At 42.5% G+C, this 19664-nt stretch overlaps 2 protein-coding genes across 2 annotated transcripts in view; both read left to right on the top strand.

Moving 5' to 3' along the window:
- The first annotated feature begins 3500 nt into the window (after positions 1–3500).
- LOC139918868 (fas apoptotic inhibitory molecule 1-like) lies at positions 3501–7435 on the top strand. Its single transcript, XM_071908400.2, has 4 exons — positions 3501–3683; positions 4142–4370; positions 5252–5301; positions 7106–7435. The coding sequence occupies exons 1-4, from the start codon at positions 3567–3569 to the stop codon at positions 7253–7255; spliced, it is 546 nt and encodes a 181-aa protein (XP_071764501.2). The 5' UTR covers positions 3501–3566; the 3' UTR covers positions 7256–7435.
- Positions 7436–9817: 2382 nt separating this feature from the next.
- agap1 (ArfGAP with GTPase domain, ankyrin repeat and PH domain 1) overlaps positions 9818–19664 on the top strand; it is a 201082-nt gene continuing 191235 nt past the window's right edge. Inside the window, exon 1 of the mRNA XM_078291017.1 lies at positions 9818–9980. Coding sequence (XP_078147143.1) covers positions 9818–9980 — 163 coding nt within the window. The remainder of the gene's footprint in view (positions 9981–19664) is intronic.

The following is a 19664-nucleotide window of genomic DNA, read 5'->3' as shown; positions in this document are numbered from 1 at the left end:
CAGGTTGGACTGGAAGGACCAGTAGCAGCTAGGTAGCTTCCTTCATTCCTTCCTTCCTTGCTTCCTTCCTTCCTTCCTTCCTCCCTCCCTTCCTTCCTTCCTTCCTCCCTCCCTCCCTTCCTTCCTTCCTTCCTTCCCTCCTTCCTCCCTCCCTCTTTACCTTCTTTCCTTCTTCCCTTCCTTCCCTCCTTCCTTCCTTCTTTTCTTTCTTTCTTTCTTTCTTTCTTTCTTTCTTTCTTTCTTCCTTCCTTCCCTCCTTCCTCCCTCCCTCCCTCCCTTCCTCTTTACCTTCTTTCCTCCTTCCCTCCTTCCTTCCTTCTTTTCTTTCTTTCTTTCTTTCTTTCTTTCTTTCTTGCTTCCTCCCTTCCTCTTTACCTTCTTTCTTTCTTTCTTTCTTCCTTCCTTGCTTCCTTCCTCTCTCCTTCCTTCCCTCCCTTCCTCTTTACCTTCTTTCCTTCTTCCCTTCCTTCCCTCCTTCCTTCCTTCCTTCTTTTCTTCTCCCTTCCTCTTTACCTTCTTTTCTTTCTTTCTTTCTTTCTTTCTTCCTTCCTTCCCTCCTTCCTCCCTCCCTCCCTCCCTTCCTCTTTACCTTCTTTCCTCCTTCCCTCCTTCCTTCCTTCTTTTCTTTCTTTCTTTCTTTCTTTCTTTCTTTCTTGCTTCCTCCCTTCCTCTTTACCTTCTTTCTTTCTTTCTTTCTTCCTTCCTTGCTTCCTTCCTCTCTCCTTCCTTCCCTCCCTTCCTCTTTACCTTCTTTCCTTCTTCCCTTCCTTCCCTCCTTCCTTCCTTCCTTCTTTTCTTCTCCCTTCCTCTTTACCTTCTTTTCTTTCTTTCTTTCTTCATTTCTTCCTTCCTCCCTCCCTTCCTCTTTACCTTCTTTCTTTCTTTCTTCCTTCCTTCCTTCCTTCTTTCAACCCTTCTTTCCTTGCTGTCCTGGCTGTTTTTGAAATCTGTCGCAATCAGAGCAAAAAAATTCATCTGTTCTTGACAAAGGCCGTTGTTGCCAAAATGCCTCGTTTTAAATGTTAAAGCTTTGTCAGTCGTTATCCGAGAGTTTTCTTCTTTTTTACTGCTTTGTTTCTGATTAAAGCAGCAGGCGACTTCGCATGCTGGCAGTGAGAGGTAACTGTTTGAAAAATTTGAACTTCAATACCCAGAAATCCTGTAAGGTGTTGGTGTTGATTTACCAAGCAGCCGCTCTGTGATGCTTTAAGAAACCGAAGATCTAACGCTGGTGAGTCCAGATTTCTCTGCTGCTGGTTAGGAGACAGTTTGGATTCAACACTTCCTGTGGGAGGAGAAGTGTTCATACTGACACCCGGATTACATTTGGGCGAATAAGAGGAATCCACAGTAGAAGCTCTTCCTCTTCATATAAAGTTGGGCAGCAGGGTGAGTTGGAAGACCGTCCTTTAAACAGAAAGCCTGGATGCGATCCCCCATTTTAGCAGGCATCTGCCCTGCTGAAGTGTCCATGAGCAAGACACTGAACCCCTACCAGCTCCACACCCTGCTGCATGTGTGTGAGTGGTCTATATATAATGTTATCCATATAAGTAAAGCACAGCCTTTACCAAAACCCCATGAGAAACTGAGGAAAGCATCCTCCTCTGTCAGACTCCTCCTGAGCTGCTGCTGGCACTGCGTGATTTGGCTGCTGCTCAGATATGATTGGAGCAGCCTCCACATTATAATGTCTCTGGATCCAGTGTCTTCTGAAAACAAAAACACAATAGCAGCTTTGTCTGAATCAGTGGTGGACCCATTAGAGCTGCAGTCTGCCTCCAGGGAGGAGGGAGAGGAAACGTTTTATATAGAGAAGAGCCACCTGCTGGCTGCTGCTGTTCCATACAGACAGAGGTGGAAAGTAACTGAGTACATTTACTCAACTACTGTACTTAAGTACAGTTTTGAGGTACTGGCACTTTACTGGAGTATTTCCATTTTGTGAGACTTTCTACTTTTCCTCCACTACATTTATCTGACAGAATGAGCACTTTTACTTTTGATATTTATGTACATTTTGCGGCTAATACTTTTATACTTTTACTTAAGTAAAATTCTGAATGCAGGGCTTTTACTTTTGAGTATTTCTCCATTATGGTATTTCTACTTTTACTTAAGTAACGGATTTAAGGACTTTTCCCACCGCTGCATACAGAAACTTACCAAACTCTTTGAGGAGTTTGGAAACTATTGGGTTACTACTTATTATTGCTTGCTAGTAATGTTGAAGATGTAGGAATTGAAGTTTATTGTTGTATTCACTGTAAGTCTCTCTGGATAAAAGCAACAGCTAGATAATTCAAATGTAAACATAAATTATTTATGAATTAAACAAATTCTCACTGAAATCATTGTGGCATTTCATTTTCTATTTTCCGAATCTCACTCCTAGATTAAGCTTATGACGCACTCATGTCTAAATTGTACATAATATATGCAAAAATGCCATTCCTTGCCCTGAAACATTTTGGTTGCAAATGATACCAACTGTTACCAACAACCAACAACCTGATACCAACAACATCAAAACCCTGCATTCAGCAACACTGCAGAAACAACCATGACATGCATGTTTCAGTGTGGAATTTGTAGACCTGATATCAATTTGGACCTCATATGCCCAGGAAATACTTAAAATAAAGTCTATAATCTACAGCAGCAGCAGAAGACACTTTTTTTAAAATTTGGTTTTGGTTTGTTAAAAGAAAAGGGAATTTTGGACGCTCATATGTAAAGTTAGTTTTTTTGCAATCTGTACATGGATTGTAAGCTCACATTTGAAAAAACATACTTCCTGAGGCTGAATGAAATGATATAATTTTACATTGTTAGCTCAAAACATATAGTATTTTTTAAACTGAACTACAAAAACTAACCATTCCTATCAAGAATTCCTGATTTTGTTATGAAATTGTACTCATTTTTTCTGATCATTGATCCCCTTACATTACGTTGCATGTTTTCTGGGTAATGAAGTCCTCAAAATTCAAACGGTTACCTCCTGCTGCCATTTGGGGGCGCCAATGTGCGAAATTGCCTAGTGCAGCTTTAATTGATTCTTTTCTGTGATACTCAATTGATCCCTGTAGGAAAATTCTCTTTTCTCCTGCCCCCCTCTGTACAGAGAGGTCAGAGGTTAGTGTCAGATACAGAACAGCAACCCTGCAGCTGGTAGGGTTTCAGTGCCTTGCTCATGGACACTTCAGCAGGGTGGATACTCGCTGTCATGGGGAGTTCAACTTCCAACTCACTGAGCCACCCTGCAACCCAACTTAATGTGAAGAGGAAGAGCTTCTGCTGCCTTGAATGAACCTGAGATACATACAGTACCTCGCCCTAATTGCATGTGGCAGTATAGAGTGAGCCTGCACCACTAAGCCTCTTACTGTAATGCACCTGCTGCTGAGCCGACACCCGGGACAGAACAGAAGAGTATAGCGCCAGGACAGGACAGCGTGAGGAACACTGCTTCTACGTTCAGCTCCAAAGATGAGATTCTGGCTGAGATGTTGCTTTGAAAGGGGGATTTTGTGAGCCGGAGTGGATTCAGAAGTGCGTTGGAGATGCTGGCCGGAGACCTGGTGGCGGTGTGGGAGGTGGCGCTGAGCGACGGGGTTTACAGGGTTGAGTTCGCTCATGGCACCACCACCGGGAAGCGCGTTGTTTACGTCAATGGACAGGTAGGCCCGGGTCTGTGTCTGTGTCTGTGTCTGTGTCTGTGTCTGTGTCTGTGTCTGTGTCTGGGAGTTTATGGGGCTCAAACCTGTCATAAGGGAAGGAGGTTTCAATTTAGTTTTTTATCCACAGCAGCTGGTGGCTTTCCAAAATAAAAAGCCACTCTCACTATTTTCAGTTGCTTTTAAGAATAGAAAAGATGCTGACAAACTGAACAGCCATGGCCAAAATTTACCGGTGTCTTTCTGGTAGTTGGACCCATCCAGGGTTGGTGTTTCCCTGACCTACACCCAATGCATGCTGGGATAAGCTCCAGGCCCCTGTTACCCAGAATAGGAATAAGCATGTAAAGAAAATGAATGAATGAATCAGTGTCTGGCAGCTGGTGTTCATTGCACTTCCCACCTAATAACCCAGCAGAATGTCCATCAAGCAGACGTTTCCTCACTGGTTTCTCCAACAGGAGGTCGTCAGAAAAGACTGGATGTTCAAGCTGGTCGGAAAGGAAACCTTCACGGTCGGAGGCACGCAGACCAGAGCCAGCATAAACATCGAGGCCATCAGCGGCTTCGCCTACGAATACTCTCTGGAGGTCGGCGGCAAGAGCCTGGAGAAGTTCATCGACAACAGGGCCAAGTCCACCAAGACCTGGCTGCACAAAGTGGACGGAGACGACTGCAGGATCGTGCTCGGTGAGGCTCAGTGAGACACGGCGGGTTCACAACTGTTGACGGTAGATTTAATTTCTCTCTGCGTGGTTATGTAACTGCAAACTAGCCAACTGTTTGCAGGGGGGAATCGAGGCGAGAGCTTGACCCACTGTAGCATAATCTAGTCAGGTGAGACGGTGTGCTCATGGGTTATTTTGGGACGCACTACTGTCAGCAACCTGACTGCACAATGGAAACCAAGCCGTACGCTGTATCAACATCTTTACAATAGAAACCTTATCAAAAATAATCGAGGAGAGCTCAGCTGTGAAATGTTAAGATTTGTTCCAAGCAAGATATTTCAAAATATCTTTAAAATAGGCTTCAGTGTGGACTGGAATGATAAGCAAGTGAAGCAATGACAAGCAGGCAGCAGTTTTTTCCATAGTGTTTTGGAATGTACTCATGTGCTGGATTAGTTGAAATTCATTTAAACTAACACATTTTGCAGTAAATAAGGAATTACTTTGTCAATGCATGGTAATAAGCTGAAGATTATTCAAGAATTCAAGAAGAAAATACAGTTTTTACAGCAGTAACTGAATGATAGGTAATTACATAACTGTATAATTAGAGGTGGACATAGTTCAGTCCCAGTAATGCAGCAAGAGTGGCAACTTGCTGAACAGGGTGATTTATATTTGGAAAAAGGTCATTCCAAAATGAGATATCCATCATCTGAAAAACAGGACACCTACTCTACAGGACGATTGATAGCACAAAATTAAAGAATAAAGGTTAGAATAAAGAATAAAGGTTAAAGAATAAAATTAACTTAAGTCCTTGGTTTCAGACAATGTCTTTTCCCCAAAACAGATACATGACATTCTTGAAACAAACTCTTTAATTGTTCCTTCCAACAGAAAAGGACACAATGGACGTGTGGTGCAATGGACAGAAGATGGACACCATGGTGAGATTCAAAAATGCTTTGGCCCCAACTGATTTAATGAGACTGCAGACTAGTCTCATCAAATCAGGCACATTATTCCCTTATTCTTTGCGCTGGTATGTTTTATACATGAATCTTCTACATGGAACATCTACTGTACATATCAGCTGAAACAACTCATCACTTGTTAGCTTTCTTTATGATCTAGGAATTTAAACCTCTTCTACTGTTTGACTCATTTTAAGTCACACTGGACCAAAGTGTCGGCTGAATGGCAGATTGGAGTTTGACAGAAATAATCTCATTGGTTGAGTTAAACCTCAGTGGGCGGAGCCAAAAAAAAACAGTTTTTCAGAGCGCACGTTAGCTAACTGGCAAACTTGAATGGCAAGGAAGGAACTCTGGTCAAAATATAAATAAAAAATATAAACAGCAATGACTTCTTTTTGTCATGAACTAACTAGCTAACTCAGATAAATATAACTATGGCTAGATTGCATTTCTTCAGTTAGTAGCAAGAGTGCTTAGCTAGGCTACCTCCTCTCTTATCCACTGCCATGTCATTTAGCCAGAGAACACGAGGTGCTTTGGCTCTGTGCAGCCTCTGAGAAATGTTTGCGTAAATTAAACTCCAATCTGCAGCTAAATGCCTAAAATATAATGTAAATGTCATGAAACTGCACAAAGTTCACACACACACACACACACAGTGGCCCTCGCGCCTCTGAACTGCCAAAGTAAATCCTGAGGGATTAATCTGAAATAATGCGGCTGTAACAACTGATACTAAATGGTCCTGTGCAGCTCAGTGGGTAGAGCAAGGCACTAGACTGCAAGGATTAGGGGTTTGATTCTCACTGGGGCCACACACATAAATACTCACACTCTACATTCTGTAGGCTATAATGTATTTACCATAAATCTGATATGACATGAACGCAGTATAAGAACATAGACATAAAAATCATCCATGTGTCCTCTGTACATGACCGGCTCCAGTGATCCATGCTAACACTTTAGCGTACACTGTGTTGAGTGATGGTAGGCTCCATGCTAAAAATGAAATATCATTAAGTCAATAAAGCTGATGTAGCCACAGCTTATTTTTGGAACGATTTCAGGTGAGCAACCACATATTCATCCACTGTGCAGTGATTTTTGGCTGGAAACAGTCTCCAGTTGTCCTATGAAAACAGGGAAAGTGTACCTGATAGTTCAAACCAGTATGCTATTCTGTATCATATTTGATGTAAATTTTAATAATCTCCTACAGAAAACTGACAGACTTAGCCACATATAATTTAAAAGTACTTACTATTTAGTGTTAGAGCTGCAACAAAGTTTAATATTCTGTGTTTTGAGATAATGCTAGTCGCCTACTATCACTCAACATAGTGTACGCTAAAGTGTTAGCATGGACACTCCGTCAACATGTTGTACCGGGGACATGGGGGACCGGGGATGATTTTGGTGTCAGTGTTCTCATCACTTAACAGCTAAGTTGAGTCTGCTTCCAAAATGAGACATTCAACTTAAAAAAAAAATAAATAAATAAAAATAGTGTAACAAAAATAGTGTAACGAAATGATTGCTGACATGAAAGAGAAACTAACTTTGGAATCATCTGTCTTTTTGACTGGAGGGTGGAATCATCTTTACTGTTCACCTGTTGACTGATGGATTTCAAGTGCTTGTAGACCTATAGCATTTTGAGATTAAACCTTTCCTATTATTCCTCATAAATGACACCATACTATACTAATTTTCTTACCAAATTGTAAAGTTATGTGACAGTTTCTCACAGCCTCTCATCCGCTGTTCACAGGGTGAGTTTGTAGACGATGGCACAGAGACAAACTTCATGGTGGGGGAACACGAGTGCTGCATCAAGGCCATAAGCAGTGGGAAGAAAAAGAGCGGCATTGTGCACTATTTACTAGTGGATGGAGAGAAAATACCAGCATTACGACAATAACACTGGACAAGACTGATTGAGCAATGTTGAACTTCAGTTTCAAAGAGATTATATGAATGCAATGTGAACTGAGTTATTTGCGTGGATTGTACAAATACTATGAAAGCAATACCATTGATTGTGCTTTATGGTGAGGGATCAATGTATTTTTCAAATCTAAAAATGAACTGTTTTTGATAAATTAGCTGGTTTTCATTCCATGCAAATCTACCCAAAATAGCTATATGTATTTGTAAATATAGCAAATAAACATTAAAGTGTGCAGCATTAACATTGTTGTATCTTTTTATTATTGTATGCTTGATTGGGTGTTTTTTTTTATGTCAGAGGTAGGCCTACTTGAGCACTTTACAACTTTGTTTGCCATACAAATTTAGAAACTTTTATTGCCAAGATTCAAAAGGAATAAATAAAGAGAAATGAGTAGTATTTACTGGTGGGGCAACTTGCCCTTTTTGCGTAGGCTCCACGCAATAAGTATCTGCTTGAATCCAGCTGTGTCAAGTTAGCTAAAGTTGGCTAGAATAAAACCGGAAAAGGGATAGTTTGGTCTTCAAAATAAAAGCGTAAAATTTGTCACTTATTTGTCACACGTGGGGGTGTTTGGGTGTACAGAACGGCAAAAATCGTATCAAAATGCTCAGTGAGATCATTACATTAAATAGAGAGTGAAACTCTAGCTTTAAAATAAAATACTAAAATGAGTATAATATGGTCAGGGATGTCGGGAATGATAAAACCATCTGAATTGAGTTTGTCCACCTTTTTATTTGTGGAATAGAATTAAACTTATTAGACTGATGAATTCATCGTATACATCATGGTATGTAGTATCAAACTTAATTTATACGATGATAAAGTCTTTTAAGGAGAAAAAAAACATTTTCAGAATATTTTCAGTAAAGCTTTTCTGAAAATACATTTGATTTCTGTTTATAATGGTTGTTTGGTTTTTGATTATCACCAACTAGAGATCATAGTTTATCCACCTTTTTGTTTTGCCACAGTGTCACTGGTTATGCTGCACGGTAATTCTTTTAAGTGCATATAATTAATATTTGCTGACTTAAAAACAAAAATCTACCAGAAAACTAAAACGATGTCTACTCTCTAGAAAAAAGTCAATTTTAACATTTAGGAAAATCACAACTGTTTGTAAAGGCTATCCTCTGAAATGCCTAGTGCCTGCCTAATATATTCAGGGAAAGGACTATATTTTAATTTAGTACAGAGTCCTCCTTGAATATATTCTTTATCCTCATTTTACTACTTGGTATCGTTCGAAAAACGCTGCAACGCATTCGTCAATAAGAGTTTTATTTTGAAAATCTCAACCGGAAGAGGTCATGTTTATTGTGGCTAGCTTGAACTGGTGGGAGGAAACACATTGAAGGTAATGACGTTCCCGGCTGGGATACTGGCTACTGACTACACGGGATGGATCTCACTACACGGGAATGGGGAATGATTGAGTGTCTGAGCGCAGTATCCGGGATCAGTGTGTAGAATATATACTGTTTATATCTCCGGATTAAATTTGAGCAGGTGGAAGTACCGCTGCGGTCCCGGGTTTGGGGCCAAATCGGGACAGAGGACAGTATTTTGCGCCCCGGTCCTGGACTGGAGACAAAACAACGGACGGGAACAGGCATCCTAACACACCACGATTCAGTAACTATTTAGCAAGCTGGCTGACTGGCTGTAGGTGTCTTCCCACTGTCCTTTTGACAGTGACCGGTTGATTCGCCCGCCTGCGGCCCAAACTTTACACTCGGCCGTTTGGTAAAGAAGACTTCCACGGCTGAGGATTTGTGAGTTTTGCTTTCCCCCGGCTTGGACGCTACAGCTAGTTAGCATTAGCTAGCTGGCTAGGCTAGCCACCTAGCAACAAGGCCGTTTTTATCCTTCTCGTCTGGTCAGTTAAACCTTGTCAGTTATGACTGTAAGTGACAACCAGGCTTTATTGAAAACGAATTAAAACGAGCCGTTGTCGCGATATCATTCCGTATTTTTATCTGGACGGGACTAAGGATATGGGGAAGCTGTGCCCAGCCTGCCGCACATCTGTCACCGCTCCGGGATTGGGAACCGGGAGACTCCGGGGAACAGCTGCCTTCACCGGCCAGTAGCAGCAGCCTGGACGCGTCCGCCAAAACCAGCGCTGTTCCTTACATATCTTACCATACTGAGAGATGTAGAGGAGGGCAAACTCTCTTTTGTCGTTGGCGGAATAGAGTTTACACACCTTTGTAGGGCTGATATAAGTCTTTGTGCTCTAAAGCCACAGTACACATGATAGTAAGTGGCGTCAAACTGGTTCAAGTTCACAAGGATTGGGTCTATCAATGGGAGAAAAGCATGAATTAATGCTTTGAGATTGTTTTAGCTTATACCGATGGTTGTTTCCCTCATGCCGATCCCCGACTGGAGGTCATAGTTCACCCTCCTGTTTATTTACCACTACACACAGTCGTTTAATAAGCTGCCAGTCCAGCTGAAAAGTCTTGATCCCAGCAGCCAGCTTGCAGCAGTCTGTAATTGGGATTCAGCAGGCATTGCAATATGAACTACCAGCAGCACCTTGCCAATTCGGCCGCGATCCGGGCCGAGATCCAGAGGTTTGAGTCCGTCCACCCCAACATCTACTCCATCTACGAGCTGCTGGAGCGGGTGGAGGAGCCGCTGCTGCAGAACCAGATCCGGGAGCATGTCATCGCTATTGAAGGTAGGATGGTGGGAATACAGAGGGAATAAGGTTATAATGCTGGGTCAGGCTGCTGGCTGATAGCTGGTCCTGGTATCCAGCTGTTCTGCAGCTCAGTGTGTGGAGCAAGGTGCTAACGCTTCCAGGGTTGTGGGTTCAATTCCCTGTGTAGGTCAATGGGCAGAGCAAGGCACCAACACTGCAATAATCCCATAATGGTTTACTGTCCTTCAATACAATCATATGGTGGTGAAATAATGATATAAAGTTATCCTGATACACAAGTCTGTTGTCTAAAGAAGTGTTTAAAAGCGCTAATAACTAATTAAAATTCCTCCCAAATGAAATCTGAAACAATTTTTTTTACAGTTTACAGTTTGATCATACTTCATATTACCATGCAGTTCAATGCCATGAACGCCAATTTGATTATTTAACATGGGCATATGTTGGCAGATATCCTTAACAGTGATCTCAAAATAACTGGATCATGATATTCATTTTGTCCATATTGTCTTGCCCTAGGGGTTTGTTTCCCTCACTGGGTCCACCCATGCTACAGATGTATGCACCCATGGTTTTTGTAAGGTGCTTTGGATAAAAGCGTCCACCAAATGACATATGTTGTGGTAATAGTCTTTTTATAACTCTGCAGCAGAGGTGAGAAATGCTGTATTTTATAATGAGGCTGTATAACTTGTCACATGGTGAAGGATCTGGTCACCTGTGTGTCCCAACCACTTTGACCCTCCTCACCTGATTACTCGAGCGTTACACAGCCTGTCTGTTATCAGATAAATACAGAAAATGGAAGCATAGCCTGATTTTTATTGAGAATGTGTAGAAAATGTCACACGGTTGCCATTAGCTCCAGAAACGGGAGGCTTCAGCGGCACACCAGAGGACAGGATCTGCCTGCTGTGTCATCTGGGACAGATTGAAAATGAAATTCATTTAATCCTTTTATTTGATTAGCTGAGAAGTGGGCTTTATAGCGAAATGACTTCTATTTCTGCTCATGTCTTTGGGTCAGATGATGATGAGAGACTTGAGATCTGCCACAGAAATGGTGGATTTTGTCTGTGGAGTCTTGAGGAAAACAGCATGGTACTTTTGTTTGTATGATACCTGACTCTGTTTGGGGATATGCTTGTTATCCCCCAAACTGCAAGGTACTGTGTTTGTGTGATAGCTGACTTTGTTTGGGAATGTGTATGTCATACACAAACTGTATTGTGATGGATGGATGTGTCTGGTCAGCCCGAGCCTTGTGATCTGGGCGCTTGGGTCATGACAAAAACAAAAGAGAAAAAAAACCCCCGAGGATAAATCTGACCAAAATGGATTTAAAATGCAAATTGAAGTCTCCAAGAATGTATACTGTGTACGCACATTTGTTTTAGAGCTTTTAAGAACAACACTGATACATTTTTAATAAGATTTTTGATCTCACCACCCACAACATGTCAAGTTGTGCAGCTGTATAAAAAATTGAAATAATGCACTGTTACTGTATTTATGCGCGCAACTATTTGATTAAGAATTTTATTGAGAAAATGAATCTTTTCAGTGCAGTTTTGTTCTTATTTTTAAATGTTCAAGTTGCACAACCTGACTGTGGAACACCAAAGCTCTAAAAAATGAATTGCATTACAATAAAATGAAAGTGGGTTGTCATTTCAGCATAGCACTGTAGAATAATTCAATATATTACATATGTTTCTTTGATATTTTTGGACACAAAAAAATGTCACTGAGAGCGTGACTTGGAAGTCAAATCAAATCAAAATAAACCTTGGAACAGCTTAGGCTGAGTTACAAACAGAAGCACTTAAATGAGCTTATAATGCGATCACACAGCTGCACAGATGTCTGAACTACATAACACAATAGTCATTGCAGTGACATGCCGTTCCTCTATTCCCCCCCCCCCCCCCCATTTTCCCTGAATTGAGTGGCATACGGTGACTCACTCAGCCTACTTTACTGCTGGAAATAACCCAAAACAGCAGCAGCAGCGGCAGCATAATGTCATCATCGTTCTTTCCCCACAACACACATCTGGACGCGTCACTAAAATGCACGTTGTGTTATGCAAGCGCCGCGTCCCTCTCCGCTGCGCGTGTGGGGTCCCGTCGTCCCCCCCCTCACCGCGTGGGACAGTGTGTGTGTTTGTTATGTAAGTTGTCGATAACGTGCGTGAGCCGATGCCTCCGAGACAAATTCCTGTTCGGTTATCCGCGCCTGGCGTCTGAAGTGGTTCTGATTCTCATTATGCAGGTTATGGCGAGACTCAGCCTAGTTACCACACTGTGAATCACAATGTGCCACATATTCACTGGCAGCGAGGGGTTCATTTGCATTTAAGGTGTGTGTGAGTGTGTGTCTCTCTCTGTTCTGTGAGTGTGTGTGTGGATGGATGGCTTGCCAGCCAGGTGACACTGACCCACTTTCCCTGTATGGCCTTGGAGCTTTGGCAGTATTAAATGAAACCGGCCTAGCTTTACTACCTTTACAACTGAAATTGGACCACAGTGCTCCCTCTGTGTGATGTGAAGATCACTCACTTTATTTTCCCACTACAATAAAGGCAGTCCGGTTTATTTGTAGAGCGCTTTTAACAAACAGGTTTGTCACAGAGTGCTTTAGAGACACAAATCTCAGATAAAAACAGGGATAATTAACACGAGAGATAAAAAAGCACGTCAGAAAGTACAAGAAACAGGGCCACAGATTGTGTTTGTGTGTGTGCATCAGCAGGAAAGTATGTGTGTGGATATTAGGGTTAGATTGATATCTTGGGCCAATATTTGCCTTTGATTAGGCTAAATATCAGATATCAGGGGCGTCTTGGTGACTCAGTTGGTTAAGTGTCATGCCATGTAACTGACGTTCTGGGTTCAAATCCGACCTGGGACCTTTGTCTCACGTCATGCCCCCATACTCCCTGTCTCTTTCTCCTTTCAACTATCTAATACAGGCAAAAATGCCCCAAAAATGATCTTTAAAATGCATAGAAATATCAGATATTGGACAGTGTCGTCCTCCTGATATGATGGAGGTTCCTCCTGACCACAGCTACAGAAAAACAGACTGGAAAACCTGACATAACATTCTTTGTACATTATATTTATTCACTTAATTGTCCAGTTGTGTTTTTTGTAAATGAATTCTTCATTTAAAGGCAGTAATGTATCCCAGAGTGTCCCCTTCTATTGAATAGGTGTGGTGGGTCGCCCTGCCTTAAAGAGCTGCTGACACTAAAAGGATTTCATCAGTCTGGGTTTCAGTGGAGAGTTTTAGTGTCCCATCATGGTCTAAATGCCGCTTCATGGTACAGCAGGACCTCACAGGCAGTGCAAAGGCTCCACTGATCAGAGGAAAACCTCCGTGACTCAGTGATCAGTGACTGTCTCTGTGATTGATTGATCAGCCTGTGTGTGTCAGAGTCAGTCCCAGGCCTGTTTACCACCAGCATAGCAGTGTGCTCCTACCCATCTCTACCACCCCCCACCCCCCACCCAGGCCACCAACAGTGGGGTGAACTAGCTGGGACTTGCACCTGGACATTTACTACCAGACTGAGACAAAACCTGGGACTGGAGTAGACTGGACTGGACTGAAATACCACCATCTCTTGTATTCTATTCTATTCTATTCTATTCTATTCTGGCATAGGCTGGCATAATACTACTGCTACTGCTGCTACTGCTACTAATGCTCCACTATTACAATTACTACTCCTCCTAGTACTACTACTACTACTACTACTACTACTACTTGTGTTACTTATCCTTCTACTACTCCTCCTCTTACTACTACTTTATTCTTTATTCTCTATTGTTATTTTTAAAGCACTTCTCAAGACAAAATGACAGCTAAAGTGCTATCAGGAACTTAAAACAGTTGATCCATTTCAAGTAAATAGCAAAACATATTGCTTACAAATTAGATTTATGGAGTATGTGAAGGCTTTGACAAAACTCTTCACAGTTTAAAATCAACACTGAAAAGTAGCATATCAAATACAAAATCACAACAAAAAGAAGTACAATCAAAATCAAAAGTAACATACAGCAATTTTATTAATTAAAAAAAAAATAGTGAGACTAACCAGTACATGTTGGAATCTGCTATCTACTGCGGCATGCTGATGGAAAAGGCTTTCTAGCATGAGTGGGATAGAGTAGAATAGAGTGGAGTAGAGTACAGCAGGTCCTCATGGATCTATTCAGCCTCTCTATCACAACTGCTCTCGAGTTGCATGGACCCGACCGTTTCTTTTCCACCGTAGCCTGGTAGAAGCCTTTGTCTCTGGCTCCTTTTGTGTTATTCTGTCAGATGGCCAGCCTACTGTCAATAACACACCATGTGGCCTAGTTAGCCTCAACACTGTCTGTGTGTACGCCCGCAAGGCGATGTGTATCCTCTTGCTTTTGTCATGATTGTACCCGCATTATGCTAGTTCTTATGTTTCAGTCGCTTGCGCCGTCTGTGATGCAATTTCTGACTTATTCTGTGAGGCCCGTCTAGCTGAACGGGTAGAGCAAGGCACTAACACTGCCGGGGTTAGGGGTTCAATTCCCACTGGAGAAGTAAAAATATCTGCACTTGTGGTACCAGGGTCTGAAATGAACACCCACCAGGCGCCAAATGCTGGTAAAATTTGTCTTCGGTGGATAAATCAATAAGGGTCACCTCCCGCACCGGCTGGTAACTTTTTGAGACGATAACGTTTGAACGCTTTGGTTATATACAGCCTTTGGTCTTTGCCTGTTCTCAAACTTTGTCCCCGCTGGCCACCGTACACTGTCTCTGACCGTAAGCCAATCAAATCAAAGCAAAACAATGTCTCTGTATCTGAAACAGGCTCCTGATCGGCTGCCTGTTTCGCTGCTCTTCGCAAAGTGGTAGTGTCTAAACATCCGCAAACTTTGGCATGGGCTTTATTTCTATGAAAAATGACACATTGCTCTGAAAAATGTGAATTAATTATGATTATGATTATGATTGGCATACATCAAATTAAGCTCCACCAAATTTGGGATGCAGCCTGATGGCACACAGGCCTGCTTTCCCTTCTAGAGTCACCAGCATGACTTGCATGTGGATTAGAGATGAGGTTGGGATTAAGGCTGCTGTCCGACCACGACCACCTTGAATGATGTCTCCCAAAACCTTGGTATTTGACAGATGGCAAATCTCCAGTGAAAAGTGATACCGCCACACCCCTTGATCTCTAACCCAGGACAACTGTGGGCCTGCTGATGGTTTGGCTGATATTTAAGGAGTGGGAGGGAGGGAAGGAGAGAGACAGAGAGACAGAGAGGTCCTGTACAGTATCAGAATCATCATGTCAGTTTGTATTCACCTGTTAGCTTGTTTGTTGATGTATTGGCAGTGCGCTTTCCACTAATGCTCTGGCAGTATAAGAATGATCTTACCGTGCCAATAAAACCTCCCGAATCAAATTGAAGCTGGATGCAGATTGCCCGCCTGAGAGCAATTATGCAATTCTGTGGCTGACTGACGTCTTGTAATAACAGTAATAACAACAATGATAATAATAACGATAAGTCACAGGGATGCTTTTAAACGCTGGCTTTAGCCGTTACATAACCGCGGCCCGGCAGAGCTCTCCGGGTGCGCTGCCGTCAGGCCGGTCTGTCTTGAGATATTACGCTGAGCTCTCTGCACCTTTTGTTCCGCGCTGCAACACTCATCCCATAACACCCCCCCCCCCACCCCCACCCCCACCCCCACCATACCACCACCCCACCATGCTGACTGCACCAGATTAGGGCCAACTACAAACATTATGTCCTCTTTTTGAAGTGGTTGTGTACTTGGGTTTTTTTCCACAGTCGTTTGTTTTACCGCAGGACTTCATTAGGCCTAATGTACTTGGGTGACGCATGACTCATCATCAATCTGAAGTGCAGCCGGCTCCATCGGTGGACTAGAGGAGGCATCGCCACACACCGATAATGTGCCTCCGCATTAGGGCTGCACAATTAATTGTATATATGATCATATGTTGCACTTCTGCTTTGCACAATTAATAATCATAGAATATTGGCGATATTTACATGTGTAAGTTAACTTTTCGGCTCACCTGTCAAGGGCTTGTGAACTAGGTTTTAATTTAAAACTTTCTCGCTCACTTATACAATGGTCTTGAAGTGTTTTGACACCTGGGAATAACGTTAAGTTGCAGCTAGCGTTAGGAGGAGCCTGTTTGATACTGAGCCATTGTTCTGCCTTGATTTAATTGGCTGACGGTCAAAGGCGGTCAGACGGTGCACAGTGGTCAGCAGGACAAAAGTCTGAGAAAGGGCAAAGACCAAAGACTGTGTATAACTGAGGCATTCAAATGTTATCGTCTCAAAACAACCTACCGGCCATTGATTTCCACCAACAACTAATTTTACCTGCATTTGCCGCTTGGGCAGGTGGTAATTTTGAGTCCTTAGAATGTCTATTGTAGGCTATATAACAGTGGTTGTCAACGTGGGGTCCGGGGACCACTAAGGGTCCTTGAGAGGGTTCCAAGCGGTCCCCAGCAAATTGATGAATTGTTAAACTTCAGCATTATTTAATTTAGATTAGAGAAAGTAGAAGAACAACTCTTTTTGTCATGGTATCACTCTTATCTCTCTACCTAAAATATAGATAGTCATGGGATTCTGGACAAATTCTCAAATTTGGGTCGGAGACACAAAATCTCATCAAATGGGCGTCCGTGGCCCTAATGTGGACTAAATTAGGGGTCCTTGACGTGTGTGTGGTGATATAATGTTTCTCTAATCTTCGTGACTATTAAACGTCATCATTACAATATCTAGCATAGTAATCAGGATTATCATTTCAGCCATAATCGTGCATCCTTACTTTCCGTCACATGCCTAGATGTCCTGCTGTGGCGTCGTGTGCCTTCATCACCGAGGGTAAAACAGAGATGAACCTGAGGACGAGAGCTTAGCTGAGGTGACACGCCAAGCCTCCTCTCCCTCAGTGTCTGACCTTCCCCCACTGATATCCATGTAACATCTGTGCTGTTACATGGAAATCATCAACTTGATTCCAGCACTCCTCCAGGGTGTGAAAACACCAGCAGCCACCAGCCACCAGCCAGATGCTGATACATACTTTGGCATTCAACCAACCAGGGTCTGAAATTAACACCCGCCAAGCACCAAAATGCTGGTAAAAATGTGTTTTTGACAGATAAGTCAGTAACAGTCACCCAACACACTGGTCGGTAATTTTTTGAGATAATAAACTGCCTGGTTGGTATTGAATATTTCAGAGTTGAGTTGCGATTCTGAGATTCTACACAAGAAACAGCATTGAAAACGTGTGGTGACATATTTTTTATGAAAAATGCAATTAATTATAATAATAATTATTTTGTCCGGTAAAAATTCAAAAATTTGAAAATTTAAAGCTACATTTTTTAGTTTACCAGCCCATGACAGGTGAGCCAAAATGACAATTTTGGATACCGGAAGCAACCATAATTTGGAGGTTTTGTTGTTGTATTGTATTCTGGTCAATAGTGAAAGTGGATGGTGAATTTTGGGATAACCTAGCTACTGTGACCGGTGGATGAAATATCATACACATTATTAATCCCCGTAGGTAAATGCTCTCTTCTCTTGCCCAGGTCAGAGGTCAGGGGCTGCAGCTGGTAGGGGTTCAATTTGTTGCTCGGGGACACTTGAGCAGGGCGGAGTCTTGCCCCCACGCAGGCTTGAATCCAGGTCCTCAGGTTGAAGAGGGGTCTCTCAACTTTCTATGCCACCCTGCTGCCTGCTTAAAAAACCTTTCCTGCCAAGTGCATTTCACTGCCGCTCTCCATCTGTCAGCAGGGTGGCTGGGTGTTTGTTACCAGTTGCTGTGAAATCCACCAGTGAGATGAGGTGAACCGGCTCCACGGGATTATCTGCAGATCACGACTTTTCCTGCATCCCCTAATCTGTGACTCCAGTCAGTTATATGGATCTATACTCATGGGGTGGGGGGTGGGGCGTCCCTGACTTGGAGCCCTTTAGCCGACCCAACCCCCTTCTGAGAGAAATGGACAAAAAGTGTAGAAAAGTATGGGAAAAATATTGTTATTAAACCCCAATAGACACATAGATACTCAATTTTATATAGTTTTAGACCCCATTGTCATTTCCCATGTAGTGATATTTGTTGTAGAGAACAAAGATCTTCAGCTGTAGAGTGATATGGCCTAGTTGTCAAATTGCTCAGTCACTATTAATGTACTTGAACATGACCAAAATCCAGTTAAAAAATTAAAGTCTGGAAAAAATATGGAATTTTGGAAATGGAAAAACACATATAGGAAACCTGGATTGATGGCAGAGATGGAGGGATGAAGTGTTTGAAAAACTGTGACACATCTAGACTGGAAATGGAGAGAAATACTGCAGAGAACCATCTCAGTGAGGCAATAAACTCGCCAAATCTGGGACAAGCTGGGATGGGACTTCTTACCCCGGCCTTTATATCTTGTCCCACACCTCGCGTGTCGGTCCTGTGTCGTGCAGTTGTCTTGAAATGTGTCAGCACCAAATCAAATTCCTTGTGCACGCATTGTTGTATTTGGCCAATAAAAGCGACTGAAGCGATAAGAGTGTCCCCGAGCGAGGCCTGATAGTCATTAAGCCCAGATGATGCGGTCGGCTCGACGAGCCCATCGATCCGTCTGCGGAGGAAGGAACCGGGGGAATATTGATGCAGAGGAAATGGCAGAGGGTTTGATGTGCATTACAGTGGGAGCCACACTGTCCTCTTTCATTTAGGGATACACCATTATCATTCTGGTGACGGATGAGTGGGGATTGTATGCTGGTTGTATCCTGAAAAAGCAAAAATCAAATTGGGGTAATATACTGATACATAAAAGAATATATACAGTTTTTCTTGTAGACGTATTGGCAGCTCAGGAATTGGACCATCAACCAGTTGAATCTCACTGGATCATATCAAAACAGAGATTTGATGTCCTGTGTTTGAATCTGGCCTGGGACCTTTATCACATATCATCCCTCTCTCTCCCAATTTTCCCTGTCTCTCTATGCTTTGAACTATCTAATAAAGGCAAAAAACACCCAAAATAATCTAATAATCTATAAAAAAAAAGAAGAGAATTGGTGTTGATGAATATTCCTAACACAAAAATCGAATGTGAAGAAACAAATATATGCCAGAAACTTAAGCAAAGCATTTGATATAATAAAATGAGAAAAAAATTGACTGTATCTCAATCAGTTTTCTCCCTTGACCCAAACTATAGGTTGAAATCAATATTGTCCGGTATTAATAATGGGTCAAATTGTTGCTACTTAAAGTTTAGCCCACATCCTTCCTTCAGAAATCCATGTTGCCAAATGCTAAGTATCTTTGAGTATCCCTCCCCCCCCCCCCGGTGTAATTGCACTCAGCTGAGGAAGAGTCACCTACGAGCGATGGCACTAAATATATCCCGGCCGACACGGCGAGTCCGTCGTACGCCAACGCCGCGCATGCAGATGATGCTGGAGTCGCTGCGTTAAAAACCCTCAGCCCCTCCCGCCCCGCCTGCCTCCAGGGTCCCATTAGGGAAATGTAGTTATCAGCCATCCGTGTGTGTGTGTACGTGTTTGTGTGTTCGCCGCGCTCTGCGAGGAACACATGACTGCACTCAAATGCACA

The sequence above is a fragment of the Centroberyx gerrardi genome, chromosome 21 (genome assembly GCF_048128805.1).
Source record: "Centroberyx gerrardi isolate f3 chromosome 21, fCenGer3.hap1.cur.20231027, whole genome shotgun sequence".
NCBI classification, from domain to species: Eukaryota; Metazoa; Chordata; class Actinopteri; order Beryciformes; family Berycidae; genus Centroberyx; species Centroberyx gerrardi.
The sequence above is the reverse complement of the archived record's forward strand: the minus strand, read 5'-3'. Positions and strand labels throughout refer to the sequence as shown.